A 16,942-nucleotide genomic window follows, 5' to 3' on the forward strand; every position below is an offset into this window, starting at 1 on the left:
CCACCGTTTAAGAGTTATTCACGAAAAACTAAAAAAAGGGACCTTTAATATCAAATATTTCACTTCCGGTCAAGATTTCGATCGAGCAACCGGCAAATTCAGATTCAGCGGGGACTAGTTAGGTTAAAAAACCCGGTTGCCAAAAAGTAATATGATTTACCAGTCGCATCAAGAAGGAGAGCGATTTTGAATTATTTTGTCTAGTCTAGGAGAACGAATCGATGTTGGTATATAAAATGTTAAGAAAATATCTTCGAGCAACACCGGCTTCCGACACGTCGGAAGGGAGGGGCCCAAGCGATATCTTACCGTACAAATCTTTCTGCCATTTTTTACGGGGGGAAAGGTGCACACAGTCGCACTTCTCACACACTTACATACAAAATCCAATCTGTAATGACGACACTAATACATAGAAAATGACACACGTCAAAGACAAATCTTGCAAACCTCGATCTCTTTTTGTGTACGGACGAGTCACAAGTATCACAACACGCACACTAACACATTTTCGTCGAAGAATTTTATTGTATTCTGAGAGATGAGAAGTCGGATTTGTCGCTCGACCGATCCGCAATTTGTACTGGGCGAGCAAAATCGATAAATCCAACAATTACATGAGACTAAAATATAATAATTGTGTTTAAATGTAATTAAACGTATGATATGTAAAAAAAATATTACATGTGAAATGTAACACCTTCTTTTTGTAAATTTTATGTCCCCGACCTCTTTTAACAACAAAAAACCGAGCAATTAGGCATTTTTTCTGCTGCTGTGTTCACGCGCGCGTCTGGACTCGGTCTAGTGAAAAATCCGAGCGCAACTAGTTTTATTACCCGCGCTAGATCAGTTGATCTTGCACCTAGGCAGAGGGGAAATAGTGCGAATGTCGCCTCCCTTCCGTGTTGCTCGACGGAAAATATGGAATAAGTTTAGAAAAGCTCAGTGATTCGGGATCCCATTACTTTCTGCCACACCATGGCGTCTGTAAAGCTGATTTGAGGAGTACGAAATTTCGTATGGTATTCGACGCGACTTCTGGAATGCCAAAATACATAATGTCAAAATGTATAATGTAATCGGGTATTCGGGAATCGGGATCTCCTATCGAAATGAACAATTTTAAAGCAAATATGTATTCATCTTGAGAGTGTCATCATCATCATCATCATCATGTTGAGAGTGTATCAATGATAAAAAAAAATATTTGACATATTTATTTGGAGTCTGTCGAAACAGTAATGTATAAAGTATAATGTATTTCGCAGAGTGGCAGGGGTGGCGTCCAAGGTGTCCCGGCTGGTGTCGTGCGCGGCCAGCGGCCGCCTACCCTCGTCGCTGGGCGACCCGCTGGAGTGGGAGAGCAAGACGCTCACGTCGGCGCTCAAGAGCTACCTGCGCGCGCTGCCCGAGCCGCTCGCCACGCACGCGCTGCACGCGAGCTTCCTCGCCGCCGCCAAGCTCGAGTCCCGCCCCGAGCGGGTCGCCGCCGTCGCCGCGCTCGTCGCGCAGCTGCCCGCCAGGAACAGGGACATGCTGCGGCTGGTCGTGGACCACTTGAGGTAATCTAGGAGTTCCGAGCCCGAGGATTCATCGAGACCGTTCATACTTGGTCGAGCGCAATGTATGAATGGCGTTGATTTGCCGCTCGCCGCGCCGTCGATTAAGATGATGTTGTGGCAGGAACGGGTAGTGGCCGTTGTCGCTCGTTCTATCATAATAATTATATGTATGTAATAACAATGTTGATGACGGACCGGCCGTAATGTTCCCCGACTAGAGGACCGACCGAACCAGAAATTGACGCAGCGTATACTCCGATTGCGTAGTGACGTATCTTCTTCTGATTGTAGACATACAATAGTTCATCTACATTGTACAACTATGATGTTCATTAACGTCTTGTGTTTATGTCCAGGTTTTTAATCAACCTGCAGTAATAATGCCCTTCGCTTTAACTTCCTTAACGCGCCCCAACAAACGGTCACCAAACCTTAGTCGGAAATGACTTGTTTAGTTCTATCTTTCTAATGTGTAATCAAATCAAATCAAATATTATTATTTGATATAAACCATAAAATTTTATCTCTTAATTTATGTTTATGTTGAAATTGTATAGCTACTAAATTTGGTGTGAAGGTTTTATAAGGCAGAGGGAATATATTCCCCACCTGATTTAGAACTTTGTTGCAAAGTGTCAAGTTCAATTTTGCATAATTTCTGACACCCTTGTGCCTTATAAAGGGTATAACAAATAAGTAGTAAATTAGTTTGAATGTACTGTAGACGAATAGCGGCACGCTCAGACCGCAACCTGATGACGCCGTCCAACCTGGCCGTGTGCTTCGGGCCCACCCTCCTGCGGGCGCCGCGCGAGTCCGTGGCCGCCATCTTGGACCTCAAGTTCTACAACGTACTGGTGGAGACCCTGCTCGACCACGCCGACCAGATCTTTGCGCAGTCCCCGCAGGGACCTCATGTACAGCAGGCGACGCCGGCACAGAATGGGCTCAGGTTAGTCAACTTATTTCTTTGTACGGTTTTTTTTAACGTGTAGATACATTACATCTTTTACTCTAGGCCAGATTTATGTATGTAAACTACGATCCCCGGGCAGGGTCGGCGCAGCCAATTCGACTCGTGAAAAAAGGGTAAATAAATAAATAAATATTGTAAGACGTCTGCAAGTGATACTACAATTTTTTTAAGTAACGGAAAAATGGAATTATTCATCGCTTCGGGCAAGATTTGCACTTGCAAGCCTAAATTGAAAATATGAAAGTTACTCTGATGTCAATTTGCTTTCCAATGCTAAACCAAACCAAGCTGATCTTGAAAACCTTAAAACTTAAGCGATGGATTTAGGCTAGATACTTTGTTTTTGGAAATCTTACCACCCCTGTCACCAGAAAGGTGAAATACAGACCAACACCAACGCGCCGCAGAAGATTGCAAACGTACAATACAACATGAAATATTGCTGGAATTGGACATAATTATATTATGCACCATGGCTACTCACAAAATTTCTAAATTTATTGCAGCATTTAGATGATATCTGTGCCACAGCACGCACAGAGACCTTTTGTCATGGTTTTCGACCTTTTTGCTATTATATCGTGCAATTTGCGATCGACTGATATATTGAACCTGCAGTTCTTTTAGTTAGGGTGTACATAATAGCGTGAAGTGAAAGGTCGTCCCGTCCTCTATTGATATCAGTGTTGGCCGAAAGTTGATGCAAATTGAAAATGCTGGCCATTAACCATTATAAATTGAATCGTAAACTGTAATCGTCCGTTACGGTTTAAGGTTCAATTTATAATGGTTAATGGCCAACATTTTCATTTCGCATTAACTTTCGGCCAACACTGATTGATATAACACATTGTATTAATGTATTTGGTTTTTTACTAAGGTTTCAAATATGCAGCTTTTTGAAAGGGTCTTAGTGGCCGTTGCGGAGATTAACTTAACGTTCTATTTTTTTCTAAAATACGAAAGTGTACGGTATTCCAGAATAAAATTTGGAAAAAAAAAATGTAAAAACTCAATTAACATTTTCAGCAGTTCAGTTAGGTACATTTTCTTTTATTTGACTGAATAATTGAATAACGTTACCTATTATGTATCCGCGTAAGAGTAGATGATTAATTTTGTTTTTCAAGTGCATTTTTGTCACCCATTGAGAATTAAAAAAAAACAACGGGTTGCACTCCGGGAGTGCCGGCAGAAGTGAAAACTCAACGACATTGTAACTCAAAGTATTAATAACAGCGCCATCTAGTGCAATGTCTGCAGCACTATGTATAATTGAGGTTAACGCCATCTAGCGTTATTTCGTCGCGTTACTTGAAACCCCTAAGCACATCACTGTGAGTACTACAGTTATATTAATACCAGTTTGAGGGAAACTCACTAGATGGCATTTAAATTAAAAAAAGTAAAACACAATGACATTGTCCGTCACACGTGACGTCACGCAAGCGCCCTGCGCCGCCTAAACGAAACAGCAGGCTCAGGCATACATTTAGGTGATTCTTAAATTGTGTCCAAAAAAACTTTTTTTCATAAACGTTTTTATTTTTCACATATTATTACATATCAAAAGTACATACAAAAAGCAATTTATTGATTCATATGGTCAAGCTTATACCCTCAGGAAAGGTAAATAAAATGAGTACATAAACACGGTTGTGACAAAGTGTCCCTCACTCGTGACATTTCGGCATTTTGGTGGCCAACTCGGCTATTTTGATTTATATAGTTATTTTAACATAGCCTAAGTCACTCATATGACTACGACAAACCTAATGACAGCTCAGACGTTGAAATCCGTCAAACTGTAAAGGCTGTAGAGCGTGACAAAGAATTCGATACACATCATACATACATACAAGCGAAAAACATTTTTTTTGCTTTGGCAGTCGGGCAATAATAGCAAATGATCTGTAGCTATTAAAAATGCATTTCTGAAAAGTGCATGTGCCTCTAAATTAATCAAACGAATTAAGAATGACACGACCACGTGTCTATATGTCACGAACGTGGACTCAAAAGTCCGTGGCGGTGACAGATTTTTGAGGCCACGGTCGTGATAATTTGGAACATGTTCGGTATTACGTAAACATTTCCTTTGATTTTGCAAATGTTAAATAATTAGCTTAATCTGCAATGTATGAGGTATATCTTATGTTACAAACAATAACGTGAAACTGCAACTTAATTTTAAAACTCTAACACGGCGGTGACGCGTTAAGGTTGACCGTTTTTTCAAATGAACACAAATAAGTAATTTTCGACAAAACTTCTCCCTTCAGCTATTTGTAAACCTGACAATAACACAGTGTCGCTGTTCTACAAAAAACATTAATAAGGCTGCCAGTAGTTAAGATAATTTTCTACCGAGTACCGCATGTTTATATTACCACGCGCGGTGGTGACGCGAAAACTAATCACAAAATGTATGTTGTTTAAAATTATATAACAACGTTACTTCTTGTATATAATGCATATGTAAGGTCATATTTGGAATACGCATCTACAGTTTGGAGTCCCCACTTTTTAGTGCACATTAATTCATTAGAAAGTATTCAAAAAAAATTTCTTAATCGTATGAAATATAAATTCAAATCTTTTAAGCCTGAGAATTTTGAATCCTTACAAGTGAGAAGAGAAAAGCGAGACGTAATTTTCTTGTACAAATTATTAAATAATTTAATTGATTCTGAAGATCTTCTCAGCAAGATAATATTTAGATGTCCTACGTATCGTACACGGTCCACCGCTTTACTATCCGTTCCATTCACCCGCAAAAAATATGTAAGCAACAAATTTTTAGCAAGAGCTTGCAATATATACAATAAGAAATATTCACACATTGATTTGTTCCAGCATAAGTGTAATAGATTTGTTTCTGTCATCAAACTAAATAAAACTCGTAGCTCGTAATAAATTTGTAATCTTGTCTAGTATTGTTCTAATTGTTATTGTAATTGTAACTATTGTTTGTAATTTCAAATTCTAAATGTGCTTGTTATTTTCCAAATTCTAAATGATGCTTGTTATATATATATATATATATTTTAATTGTTCTTGTGGAATATCTTACTTGCTGAATGTTACTGTTTAACCAATTTCTAAATTCAAAATACTTAATAATTGTACTTTTTTTCGGAGCAAAGGAATTTTGTATTAGCTATAAGTGGAAACTGTTTTGGCTTATGTTTTAACTATATCTTTTACCTAATTGTATTATTATGTGCTGTATGTTTCCCAAATAAATAAATAAATAAATAAATATAAAACCGTTATAAATCCATACAATTTTTAAACAGTGTTGTAAAACAAGGATTAGTGTTTTATATTTGATATAAATTATTGCAAAATCACTTCATATTTAAAAAAAAAAATCAAATATCACAAAATCTGGGGAAGTCACACTACACGGTCCGTGACATTTCGCACTTGTAATTTTTTTTTTATATGTTTCTAATACTCTTAGGACAATACATTTAGGTTGACCTAAAACTAGAGGTAAATTGCTAAGTATATTGATATAGAGTTTACTTATTTTCACAAAAATACATGCTATTCTTACGTGTTACACAAAAAATGCATAAGAATAAGAATTACCCATTTTCGCCGCGCGGTAGAAAGAGAGGGTTACGCCTTACGCTGTCTCGAGTTTATAATTTTTCTCCACCTCAAAAAGTGCACAGCGCCGCTAAAGAAGTTTTCACTTCAAAAACACGAAAATCATGCACTTGAGAGCAACGTAACGCAAGTGAATCAAAAATAAGATCGGTTTTCTTTGCTCTGGAGTGTAAACACTACATACACGGATAACGTTGAATAGTTCTACTCTTTGCCACAGAATAACGACGACCGGTCTGGCCTAGTGGGTAGTGACCCTGCCTGCGAAGCCGATGGTCCTGGGTTCGAATCCCAGTAAGGGCATTTATTTCTGTGATGAACACAGATATTTGTTCCTGAGTTATGGGTGTTTCCTATGTATATAAGTATGTATTTATCTATATAAGTATGTCGCCTAGTACCCATAGTACAAGCTATGCTTAGTTTGGGGCTAGGTCGATCTGTGTAAGATGTCCCCAATATTTATTATTATTATAACTAACCCTTTTTCTGCAAATAAATATGAATATGAATAAATACTAGTACTAGGTACAGAAGACCTACTCTCTAACAAAACGCGTCTGTTACGATCAGGACTAGAGATGGGTAGGGGTGAGTAAATACTGAGTATTTACTCGGTATTTACTCAAAGTACCCGATAAATACCCGTATTTACCCATTTAGGTGGGTAAAAACGATTGCTTATAAAATATTCAAAAAGTGAGATTTAAGAACAAAATTGTCTTTTATTGAAGAGTGCTAACGTGTATTAACAATATCTATATAATAAAAAGCATATAGGACGCTTAATTTTCGAAAAAAAGGTAATTATCAGTGAGAGGCAAATTGTGATAATGTATAGTTAACAATTTTGTTTTAAATAAGAAGGTATTTACTTTAAAAATATGATACTTAAATTCTATCGATGTTACGGATAACTGCATGTCGCGCAAAAGTGCGTATTTACGCGGCACTTACGACCTTTTATTAAGGGTTTTTTTAAAGATAACTCAAAAATGGCTCAACCGATGATGTTCCAAATATTGTTTTTTGTACTTTATTATACGGCTTATCTCTCGATATGTTTTCATAATTTTTCTGAACTTTGGTTCTAAAGTTATAGAGAGATAAACATTATTTTGGCCTTACGAAACGGTTTTTTCCCAATAAAATGCAATTTATACAAAAATGTTCTTAGAAACATTCCAGTTATTTTTAAAGACCCATTTAATGATGTGCAACACGTTGGTGCATGGTTTCTGATTTTTTTTTTGTGATAATTAGTTACATGTATGGAGTGCCCCTTTTAAAAATACATTTCTTACAATTTTGAGTACTTAATCCAGTAGCGGCTTACAAAATACATCTATATATTTTAAATTTGTATGCCCCTTTCAGCTCTCTAAATAGTTTATACCCACCAATTTGGGTATAAACGAGTAAGACGACCAGTCTGGCCTAGTGGGTAGTGACCCTGCCTGTGAAGCCGATGGTCCTGGGTTCGAATCCCAGTAAGGGCATTTATTTGTGTGATGGCACAGATATTTGTTCCTGGGTCATGGTTGTTTTCTATGTATTTAAGTATTTAATTATATTATATATGTCGGAGAATGGCTGAAATGTGCCATCTATCGCCTTCAAGAGGCGTTTTGTCATGCAAACCTTGACAAATAGAGCAAACTAGGGTGTTACGTACACTTGAGTGGCGTTCGACGCAGTTCCGCCAAGACGTCATAGAGTGCGCTCTTAAAACAATTGAAGTCCAGAACAATTGAAGTTATGCTGTCAATCAATCTTCAGAAGGAGCACGATGAGAACGAACGGGAGAAGATGACGTCTGTGGCGGCTCCTGGGTCTAATCCACTGGTTTGCTTAAGATAAGAAACGTAACGCGTGCTGTGATTTGTAATGAGTCTTGTGCAGTAAAGATTGTGAGTTGAACATCGTATTTCATTGAAGGCCCTCGTCATCCACGATTGAAGGTTCTGATGTGCTGCCGATAGTATGATACGCCCACAATTCCCGACATATATATCGTTGTCTGAGTACCCACAACACAAGCCTTCTTGAGCTTACTGTGGGACTTGGTCAATCTGTGTTAATGTCCTATAATATTTATTTTATTTATTTATTTAAATACGGGTAAATTGAGTAAATACTGAGTATTTACTCGGTATTTACCCGTGAGTATTCACTCACTACCCATCTCTAATCAGGACAGATATGGCCGCTAATAGGTGGCGACAGCGCCACGCGCGGCTTATGGCTAGCCACCACAATTGGTGTGGAACGGATGTACTTTTAGCTACCTGTAGCAAAGCGACGAAATCGCGGAGTGAGCCACGCCTGCCTTTGCTTTCAAGATGATGGAAACAGCCGGTAATCAGTTTATACCGCGTATTGTAGATATTGTCTAACTTGCAAACGGATTGAAGGGTGCGCACCGGAGTTCACCTATTTAAATCATACCCATTGATAACCCACAAAACACCGGAAACGGAATACCAACGAGGTTATAACAAATACTACCCCTTGCGTCACGCTCCACTTCCTGAGGTTCATACAGATAGTGCGGGGGCAAGGGGGGAGGGGGGAAACACACCTGCGCGTGCGCGCCAGGTGCGCAACCACTAGCTGCGCACGCAACTGTTGGATGTGCGCGCTGTATGTATGCATTTAACCTTGCACTGTTGGGGTAAGAATTGTCCTTTCGACATTTGCTTCCCCCGTCCCCTTTAATGTGGGCGCAGTGCAATACTTTCTGCCCGTTTGATGCACGTCACTTCGATAATTTACAAGACAAGGCTTGAAAATGGGTGTGTGTGCTGTATGCATTTAACCTTCCACGTTGGGGTGTGAATTGAATCAGAACTTAATGGTGGGTGACTTTTAACAACATTTGGTTGCCTTTGTCCTCCTTAACTTGGCTGGGTGCAGCATATGTAGGTGTTTCCGTACACACTATGTTGTTGCACATCACTCATGCATGAGTGTTACGTCAGTAACATTCCATCAATAATTTTCAAGTCAAGGTATTTCAAAGTTCGCGACCAATATATTCTGCGCAGCGTCAACGCGAACCGAACGGGCCTCAGCACTCTCTACTTGAAAATCGAGAACTAGCATCTCCGAAACATGTCGAGCGTAGTGAATAAAAATTCTCGAGTAAGTAAAACTGTAAACTTATTTATTACAGTAAGTTACGTCCGTTAAGAATTAATTTCATTAAATATTTGACTTTTATGTGTAAGATGACGCTCATATATACTAAATTAAACGTTTAGCGCCGAACTTTATACTGTTCTTAAAAAGTAGTTCAGCACTGCACACGGTCGTTACGTTACCCAGCATAAAATTCGCCAAAATCATAATAATTTATTGTTAATATTAAATTACATGTCAAGAGGTTCCAGTATGCACGTACAGAATTAAATATTTATTATATTAAAAACCAAATTATGGACATATACGAGGAGCCCGAAGAGCGATTAATCCTGGACGTCCCGTCTCCCGGCCGGCGCGGCGCGGCGCGGGGGGCCTCGCGAACGTTGCTCCCTACTCTCTCTCGGATCACCTACATATCAAAGTTTATTGACAAAAAAAACCGTTTTGGTATAAGCTTTTATCGCTGACTGTACTTTTCTTTCAACAGGCAATTAATACTCATCGAGACAACTCTAAGCGCCACTTAGCCCAGTGTCAAATTGTACTGGTAACCATGGTAACTCAAGGTCGTAAAAGAAACTGCAACTTTGTAGACAGCTGCACTTATCGAACGAGCGAGCGAAGCGAACGAAGTTCTTACATTCGACTTGGGACACGCGGCTGGCTAGGGGCACGTCCCGGCATTTCGATGTTTTTAAGCTGAACTATCAGAGGATAGTTTGATACTCAAGAACTTAAGTAAATTTATTCTAATTTAAATTAAATTGGGTAAACGTGTAGTTGAGGGCATTATATTTTAGTCATTAAATTATGAGCAGGCTCGATCAAGGGGTTATTGAGCTAGAAGAGCTTAGAAGGCTAAAAAGCTATTTGTGAGGGGTCTTGCTATTCTGGTCATCTTTTTGCAAGAAAGTATGGTCGAGTTTGGTATCAAATGAAAGTGCTCGGCTTGCACTTCTATAATATCGTCTTTAAATTTACCATTTTGAAATAATTAGCAAGAGCAAAATAAACATAATATAGGTATTTGACATTTGACAGGAAATATTTCGGCTTACCACAGACACAGTATCAGTTAAGGGCTCCACAGACCTTGTAATATATCCACGCGATTTTTGATCCATTGCCGCCTATAGTGGGACATAAAATAGTAGAAATTAAATAAAATGGAACTCTAACATTTCCAGACTATAGTCGGTCAAACAAGTTTGTCAGTAGAAAAAGGCGCGATATTAAAATTTTCTATGGGACGATAACCCTTCGCGCCTAAATTTTTTAGCCGCTTTTTTCTACTGACGGAAATGGCTTGACAGACTATAAATTGTTGCCATGTGTAAGCATTTTACGTCAAAAATGTGACCGCTACGTAGAAAGTGGCGCCCTCATTTATTAACCGACTTCCAAATCTCAAAAGGAGGAGATTCGATTGTGATTTTTTTTTATATTTGTTACTCCATTTCTCCGTCATTACTGGACCGATTTTGAAAACTATTTTTTTGATTGTATGTATATGCATACAGATTGGTCTCGTTTTTGTCAAAACCCAGTTCTGATGATGGGATCCATGAGGAATCGAGGGAACTCCTCAAATCTTAAAGGCATACATATAGTGATTTATGTGTTTTATCAACAAATCAAGCACATACATTAAAAAAGTGACATTTGATGAAGTGGAACTGCTGACGATGATCAGAACGGAACTCTTCAACGAATCATAGTTCACGTTTGGCGATTTGTCCTCTTCGTTACGTTTGTCAAGCAAGTTAAGTTTTTAAACCACATTTTTGTCAAGCTTGAGTTCTGATGATGGGATCCACGAGGAATCGAGGGAACTCCTCAAATCTTAAAGGCATGCGTATAGAATTCTTTTTATATTATTCAGAAAATCAAGCATTTTCATTAAAAACTGTCGCATTTGATGAAGTGGAACTGCTGATGATGATCAGAACGGAACTCTTTAACGACGCATAGTTCACGTTTGGCGATTTGTCTTCTTCATTATGTTTGTTAAGCAAGTTAAGTTTTTAAGCCACATTTTTGTCAAGCTCGAGGTCTGATGATGGTATCCATGAGGGATCGAGGGAACTCCTCAAATCTTAAAGGCATGCGTATAGAGATGTATTTTCATCAGAAAATCAAGAATTTACATTAAAAACTGTCGCATTTGATGAAGTGGAACTGCTGATGATGACCGGACATGGACCAAGACCTAGAGCTAGACCTCGACCTGGACCTGGTCCTGGACCCGGAACTGGACCCGGATCCGGACTCGGACCCGGACTCGGACCATGACCCGGAAAACTACTGATACCTAAGCTAAATAAACTACTATGATTAACTCCCATAAAATGTAGGTATAAAGTATAATTATGCCAAACTTACTAGCCCCTCCTGCTCAAACCCCCGTACACCGCACCGCACGCGCCGTTAAATGGGTTAGGTTAGGTTTGAACTGCGATCCTCACAGAACCGAAAAAAAGTGGGTTAGGTTAGGTTAGAACTGCGAGCCTTACAGAAATGAAATGCTACTAGAAAAGTGGTTTTGGTTAGGTTCGAACTGCAATTCTCACAGAACCGAACTGCTATCAGAGAAGTGGGTTCGTGAGGCTAAAACTGCGACCCTTACAGAAACGAAATGCTACTACTAGAAAAGTTTTACCTACTTTTCTACATAGTGCACCATCTATGTAAAATAATCTTTCACCGGCCCCCATAGAAGTCGATTTTTTTTTCTTGAAAATATTTTCTACTATTTTATGTCGAACTATACGAGTAAGTAGATGCAACAAAGTCAAACGCTCTATATAATTTTTGGCAAACCGCGAGTTCTCAGTTCGAGGCGAACTACTAGTTTGATAGAACAAAGAGAACATCCTTCCAAATACAGCGCAGACACAAAACGTGTAGAGACCACCTGGCCTGGCCGGAGCGGAGTGGCCACTATACATATACCTAATTGCCCGTAATGAGTGAACAGATATATTGTTTTGGCTTCTTTGTTATACCTTCTTTGCGAAAAATTATCATAGCTTTTACTTGTGATTGTAAGCTAATTGTTAAATATAAATTTATTTAACGGCTAGTTTCTATGTAACAATTTTTGAAATATAAGAATAGAATAGGTAATTTTATGCAAAGCTCACAGTTCCTTAGGGCCCTATCACACTAGTGATGGAAAAGTTGATTCCCCATTTATTACTTCGTCGCCACCGACATTGGTAAATATACGCGAGCCCACGTGTCGGGACGGGATGCACGGGATCGCGGCGCAGCCTCCAACACGTGCCCGTTTCCGCTTTTTATTCGATTCGTTATAATAACACCAATACACTTGACTATTAATATATCTTATGCTCTTGTAATAAGGTTTAGAAATGGTCAGTTAACTGTGTCGATGATGATACACAACAAATCTACGGCGCTAGCATATGGCGATATAGAAAAAAATTTAAGATCATTAAGCTGATTGCATACCGTCCCTTCTAGCTGCTTCACTAACCAAATCGAAACTTAATGCTTATAAAACATGTTAATTTTTTTCAACCATCTGACTTAAAACGTTATGCATTGGCTCCACCTTTCCATTGCGGTGGTTCGGCATTGTTCACATTTTCTCAACAATAAAATCCATAAAAATCTGTTGAGGCGAAAATGTCTTCAAGTTAATAATGGCGAGAATGGTATTCATAACAATGAAATGTTAATGCTAAGTCTCAGTTAATCCAGTTTAACTTGGGACAAACGTGATAAGCCGAATCCGTGTGAAACAAGTTGGTCATTCATTATTTATCGCTAGAATTTAGGCTTGTGTCAATATGCTGCGTAGACCGACCACTCCGACCTGCCGTAGACTAGTTGGGACCATTCTTTATTATCTGTCTTTCGGGAAGTTTCCTTTGGGAAGTTCTCACCGTGGTATCTATAGCTTGGCAATGTAATGCAAGTAAAACCTAAGCCAGGTATCACTACACCTTATAAAACAACGTCGCCCGCCGCGTCTGTCTGTACGTTCGCGATAAACTGCGGTTTTCACCTATCATTAGAGTGATTCTTGAGGAAAGTTTAGGTTAGGTGTATAATTTCTTAACTTAAGGTTGTACCCGTGCATTGCAACCTAACGACGATAAGATAGGTGCGTAAGCTGCATGCCAACAACTCTGGATCCAGCGGCTCTATCCGCTTAAAGTCCCAGTCCCAATAAATAATACCGCGGTCCGTCATTACGCGTTCTTTTGTTCCTTTCGGGGAAGCCCGTCATTAGCCTTCAAGTGATGTTGGTGTCGGACCACCAACGGAGTCTATTGTACATACATACTTACAAACGCTGTCATTACTCATGCTCATGTCCATGCTTCACAAAATCTTCAATTCTTCAACCTGAAACAATACCTAAACCATATCTACTTTTGTTAGCAGTCACTATACTTCAACCACCTAGGTACACGTACGATAGTTATATACATACATACTTACTTCTTTTAAATTTAGTTATATGTAACATACAAAGTATGTAAAAATATACATGCAAGTCAATAGTGCTTGTTCTTACAATCTTGCAAAAACTGGATGGATACCATACCAATTAAAAGTGCCTATTATTGTATAGTTTACCCCGCCATATTTCATGCTCTTGGCATGTGGTTGCTTTTGAAATGAATCAAGAATTATCTGAATATTATCAAATGTTGACTACAAGATAAAGTAAAGCCTTGTGAGTCTCCGCTTTGCAGCTGTCGCTTGTTTTTCTGTCGCGTGCACGGTGCACGTTGCTATTCTAACCACCAACCGAGCACTGGCGAGTGGCGAGTCAAGGACCAGTTAGATGAACCCTCAACGACAAGGGGTTAATATAGATCTCAACATCACAAGTTAGACTGGTTGACCGGCTCGACGTTTCCATTAGGCTGTGGGATTACGTCCAGGCCGCCGGCCGGTCAGCGTGCGCCCGCGGCTGCCTAATTGCCGGCAGGTAGGCCTTCGCTTCCGCACAATCACTCCGACTCCCCATCCCCCGACTCTCAGTCACTCGGTCATTTATTAATTCCAGCGTCAGACTAATCGCACCATATTTACTACACAATAAAGCTCAAATTAACACGACAATAACCGATTTTTTTAAACCTGCGGATGGCATTCGTAATACGCAACTGCATTCAATTTCAATAACGGAAACGTGTCAATGTCCACCATAAAAGATTTACTGCGCTCTGGAACATTTGCAAAATGCGTTGTAAATTGCAGTCCAATTTTTTGCGTACTTCATCTGAATAAATACGTAAGCTCTTTTTGCCAGCACGTCTAATCGGTGGGCATTTGAACCGTCTGCAATTTGAAACGGCCTAGACCCTCACAACACTACAAAAAGCGTATAAGACAATAGAGACCAGCAAAACAAATAAACATTCGGTCAATGCATCCCGTCCCATGCAGCTAGAGTCAATGCATACCGTCCCATGCAGTCATTGTAGAGGCGGTATTAAGAGATAACGCTGATAAGCGTACATTTTTCTTGGTAGTTTTTTCTGGGTCTTCGGAATGTCCCTCGAAGACAATTAAAAGCCTGAATATTTACAGACAGCGCTTCGCCATTCCCTGCCGAACGACAACAATGGAAAACGCCGTTCTTTATTCGCAAAACTTATGATGATATTAGTTTGATAGATCTTTTGACTGTAAATTGTCTCTTTTTAACAAGTTAATACTGGTTTCCGTAAGCAAATAGGTCTGTGGTCTGTAGGACCTAAGCTTTGTCAATAGCGCAGAAGTAATATGCAGAATACGCAGTCCTTGAGCCGCGTATAATGGCGGGCCGGCTTTGTTCTCCGGCCTCGCTGAGAGACAAGTTTCATTATTATTTTAATGGCTTAAGAATTTTTATGATTATATGTTTCGAGCTTTTATTATGTGCAGTTTACAATACAGTTGTCTTTTTTCAACTTTTTTTTTCTTTTATACTTACGGTTATTAAACTTATATACTAATATAGCTTGCTATAGCTATATAAGGTCGGGTCACATATTTTATCTTTTTAGGGTTCCGTACCCAAAAGGTAAAAATGGGACCCTATGACTAAGACTCCACTGTCCGTCTGTCTGTCACCAGGTTGTATTTCATGAACCGCGATAGCTAGACAGTTGAAATTTTCACAGATGATGTATTTCTGTTGCCGCTATAACAACAAATAATAATAAAAAACCGGGCAAGGGCGAGTCGACTCGCACACGAAGGGTTCCGTACCAATACCATTATCTATAAAAACGGTCACCCATCCAAGTACTGACCCCGCCCGACGTTGCTTAACTTCGGTCAAAAATCACGTTTGTTGTATGGGAGCCCCACTTAAATCTTTATTTTATTCTGTTTTTAGTATTTGTTGTTATAGCGGCAACAGAAATACATCATCTGTGAAAATTTCAGCTGTCTAGCTATCACAGATCACGATACAGCCTGGTGACAGACGGACGGACGGACGCACAGCGGAGTCTTAGTAATAGGGTCCCGTTTTACCCTTTGGGTACGGAACCCTAAAAACAGAAATAAATAAATATTTAAGTGGTGCTCCCATACAACAAACGTGATTTTTTTGCCGTTTTTTGCGTAATGGCACGGATCCCTTCATGCGCGAGTCCGACTCGCACTTGGTCGGTTTTTTCTGCGTTTTTCCGTATCCACCAAAACAAAAACATAAGGAATTTTGCCAAGTTAATGTGGCACCATATATATGAAGGGGTGCCGAGTGTGGCACAGGGCCCGTTCAATATATCTTGTCAGACTTACTTACATATTATAATTTCGACTCCTAGCTTAGCCCTCTTAGTGTTTTCACGCTAAGTTGCCTCGGTATCCGTAAAACAATTTTCAACAGTGTATTTTTGACATGTAAATTAGCTTTACGAATAAAATTATTATGATGATTATTATAACAAACCAAGACATTTCGACAAAGGGCCAGCCTCTTCGTTCCTCAGTTCGAAAGTAGGTATCGCAAATAGGCTTCAAGTTGAGTGCATAATAAAACGAGCGAAGCCTTACGAGATAAGAATGCGCGGCAGCTGCACGCCCCGCGCCGCGCCGCCCGGTATGCACACCTGCTGGTAGAAGAGCCGGCCGCAAAATTTCTAACCGACTTGATACCACGATGAAATGCACAATGGTTTCCCAGAAAAGTTATGCTAAGTCCGAATTCGATAGTCTGCCACGGCGGAACTTGCCGAAAGTACGAAAAAGAAGGCCACTTCCGGTGCGAAAAAAGGGGCTGATTTAACCCATCTGATACCGAGATAGTAGTTATGGCAGCAGTTAGAAATTTACATGTAGACACAGAAAAGCGAAGTCTGCCACTATTTTTTTTGCCGGAAGTGCTTGGCAGACGCTCTCAAAGGTGACCATCGGGACCCCTAAATTAACCCATCTGATACCACCATGAAACCAATGCCAGTCGGTAGGTATGAACTCTCATGTCAGGAATATATAAGTCTGCCAAGGCTTTTCCTGCCGAAACACCATGGCAGACGAGATTATGTAAGCAAGGTCGCCATCGGTTACCCTACACTAACCCATCTGATACCACCATGAAACCAATTCCATTCGGTAGGTATGAACCCCCATTTTAGGAATATATAAGTCTGCCAAGGTTTTC

General features: G+C 39.7%; 1 protein-coding gene across 2 annotated transcripts in view; it reads left to right on the forward strand.

The window, feature by feature from the left end:
• LOC134794859 (rho GTPase-activating protein 26) overlaps window positions 1-16,942 on the forward strand; it is a 99,962-nt gene that overhangs the window by 61,318 nt on the left and 21,702 nt on the right. For both annotated transcript variants that reach the window (XM_063766661.1, XM_063766662.1), the window contains exons 11-12: window positions 1,272-1,565; window positions 2,290-2,517. In XM_063766661.1, coding sequence (XP_063622731.1) covers window positions 1,272-1,565; window positions 2,290-2,517 — 522 coding nt within the window. The remainder of the gene's footprint in view (window positions 1-1,271; window positions 1,566-2,289; window positions 2,518-16,942) is intronic.

This window comes from Cydia splendana, chromosome 11, assembly GCF_910591565.1.
Source record: "Cydia splendana chromosome 11, ilCydSple1.2, whole genome shotgun sequence".
Taxonomy (NCBI): Eukaryota; Metazoa; Arthropoda; class Insecta; order Lepidoptera; family Tortricidae; genus Cydia; species Cydia splendana.